This window comes from Orycteropus afer, unplaced genomic scaffold (genome assembly GCF_000298275.1).
Source record: "Orycteropus afer afer isolate SDZICR_OR568_19922 unplaced genomic scaffold, OryAfe1.0 scaffold00048, whole genome shotgun sequence".
In the NCBI taxonomy this organism is placed as follows: domain Eukaryota; kingdom Metazoa; phylum Chordata; class Mammalia; order Tubulidentata; family Orycteropodidae; genus Orycteropus; species Orycteropus afer.
In genome coordinates, this window is record NW_006921635.1 from 2,087,078 (window position 1) to 2,089,615 (window position 2,538).

General features: G+C 53.1%; 1 protein-coding gene across 1 annotated transcript; it reads right to left on the reverse strand.

Annotated features, from left to right (window-relative positions):
* Positions 1-1,271: 1,271 nt before the first annotated feature.
* Positions 1,272-2,051, reverse strand: SNRNP35 (small nuclear ribonucleoprotein U11/U12 subunit 35). The gene has a single exon (XM_007938243.1). It carries the CDS (start codon positions 2,049-2,051, stop codon positions 1,272-1,274), a length of 780 nt encoding a protein of 259 aa, XP_007936434.1.
* Positions 2,052-2,538: the final 487 nt, after the last annotated feature.

The following is a 2,538-nucleotide window of genomic DNA, read 5'->3' on the forward strand; positions in this document are numbered from 1 at the left end:
TAGAGGCATTTCTTCACTCAGACAGCTGCTGGCTGCTGAGGCTGCCAAGCCCAAGATTGACAAGTAAAAAGGTACAGTCCCAATGTTAGCAAACCACATGGCAGGCCAATAATTCAAGTCCATTGTAAGTCCCCAGGTCAGCACAGCATGGCAGGCTGCTGAGCAACGACACGGCTACATGCAGGGTCCAACTGTGCCATAAGCTAGAGACTATTCCCCAAGGCTTCTCCTCATATACAGGAAGCAGACCACATCCCAAAGGCAGCTACTCGGCTGTTTGTGGTAGATTGCACCATGGAGCTGACTGCCAGTCTCATCATGGGGAGTAACTACCACCAACTGCCTAGCCACTCAACCAGGCCTAACCAAGCTGACACATAAACATAACCACCACATGGTGGTACTCAGATCTGGGCGATTTTGCCCCGTAGGACATTTGGCAAGTGTCTAGAGACATTTTTCTTCCTGTGAGTGGAGGCCAAGGATGCCGCTAAACATGTTACACAGGAGAGCCCCTCGGCACAGAGGTACCTGGCCCTAAATGGCCAGTAGTGTTGAAGGTGAGAGGATTGTGGTCTATCGCAGCTGTATGACTTAAGTGATATCTGTCCAACCCCTCGCTCACAGGCAGGTTACGTCCAATGAGATCTTTCAGTCTCACAGACAGTGCTGCAGGGAACACACACCCTTCACATGCATGCCCAGGAGCAGACTGTTACGAGGATAACTCTGTCCCCAAAAAAGATAGGCTGAACTCCTAACCCCTGGTACTGTGAACCTGACCTTGTTTGGAAGTAGGGTCTGTGCAGGTATTGTTAGCTAGCACGAGGTCTTCTGGAGTAGCGTGGGCTCTTATCTCTTTGTGACTGGTGTCCTTATAAGAGAGGCACCAGAAGGCAAACACAGAGGGGCGACGGCCACATGAAGAGGCTGGGACGGGAGGGACGCAGCCCTAAGGCAAGGCCACCAGCGACGTCCTGGCACCACCAGAAGCAGAGAGGCAAAGAGCACGGCCCCGCCGACACCCTGACTGCAGACTTCCGGCCCCCAGAACTAAAATCGTTGTTGGCAGCCCCCCAGGTGGTTGTACTTTGTTACGGCAGCCACAGAACACGCATACAGAGAAAGAAGAAGGTAAATCCCTAACGTCAGTGTGTTCAGCTTGAACGTGGGTTCCAGGCAGGAAAGAAAACGTACTCCGGACCCTGGTATCGCTGGTGACGTTTATTCGACCATGAGACTTCACTCTGTGCAGAAACCACACAGGTCATTTAGGCTTTGTCTTCATCTTCCGTTTTACTGTTGACCCTCCACTTACCTCTGTCCCTCTTCTCCCTGCCCTTGAGCCTGTCATCCCTAAAATCCCTCTCTGCCCCCCAGTCATTCTCAGGCCAGGCCCTACCTGGCTCTCTGTCCTGCCACCGCTTCTCCCGGCCCCTGCCATGCTCCCGGCCCCTGGGCCTCGAGTCCCAGTGTCTTTCACGGGACTGCGACCGCTCCCTCCTATCCCTTCTCCCCTCTCTGTAGACATCGTTCTTGACAACTGGCAGGTTGATAGGCTTTCGAAAAGGCCGATCCCGTCCCCCGAACCTCAGCTGCCCAGATTCCTTCTTCCCCCCGAGCCCTCCTCCGAGCCGCCGAGGAATCCACCCTTTGAGAGTTCTTTCCAGCTCGTAGTCCACAAATATCTCATGCTGGTCGATGACCAGGCCGTCTGCATCTCTGTAAGCGTTCAACAGGGAACGTTCATCCTTGTATTCCACGAAGGCATAGCCCTTCGAAAAGCCGGTGACCAAGTCCCTAACCAGCCGAAGCCGCCGGATGTCACCATATCGGGAAAACACCTCCTTTAACTTCTCCTCTTTGGTCTGCAGGTTGAGTCTCGCCACAAAAAGGGTGAGGAGGGGATCTCCTGTGACTCCTTTGTTGGGGACATAGCGGGCCAGCATGGCCCTCCAGACTGCCCGGTCGTGTGGTTCTTCATCAGTGCCATCGATGCTGCCGGCTTTAAGTGGGTCATACTCCTTGGCGATGGGCATCCATTTGTTCATGTTCTGAGAAGGATAACAGCAAGCATTTAGGTAGCATCTGCTCTGTGCTAGACACTCACTCATCCTTCCAGCAACCCAGTGAAGCAGATACACTATAATTCACCCCTTCCTGCAGGTAGGGAAGGAAGCAGATCCCCACAGAGGCCAAAGTCTCCCATCTAGTAAATGGGGGAGACATGCTGTCAATGCCAGGAAGTGAGACGGGGCACCTGGGACCCACTCCTCTACCCTCCTTTCAGGATAAAGCAGAGGCCGATGTGCTTGTGTCTGATCCCTGTGTGTAACGTCCCGCTGAGCCACAACAGGGTACTTACCGACACTGCTGCCAACGTTCGATCGTGGCGCGTGGGTCAAAATCGAGGCTGGCCTTCCAGGGACTTTAAAATGGTCAAAGGAAAACCCACCTAGGAACTGCTGTGAAAAGTGGCATTTCAAAAAACGCTTTACCACCAGAAATTCCAAACATGTCAACTATTAAAAAAAAAAA

Bases quoted from the DNA above. Each gene is read 5' to 3' on its own strand.
- SNRNP35 (XM_007938243.1), bottom strand. From the start codon at position 2,051: ATGAACAAATGGATGCCCATCGCCAAGGAGTATGACCCACTTAAAGCC.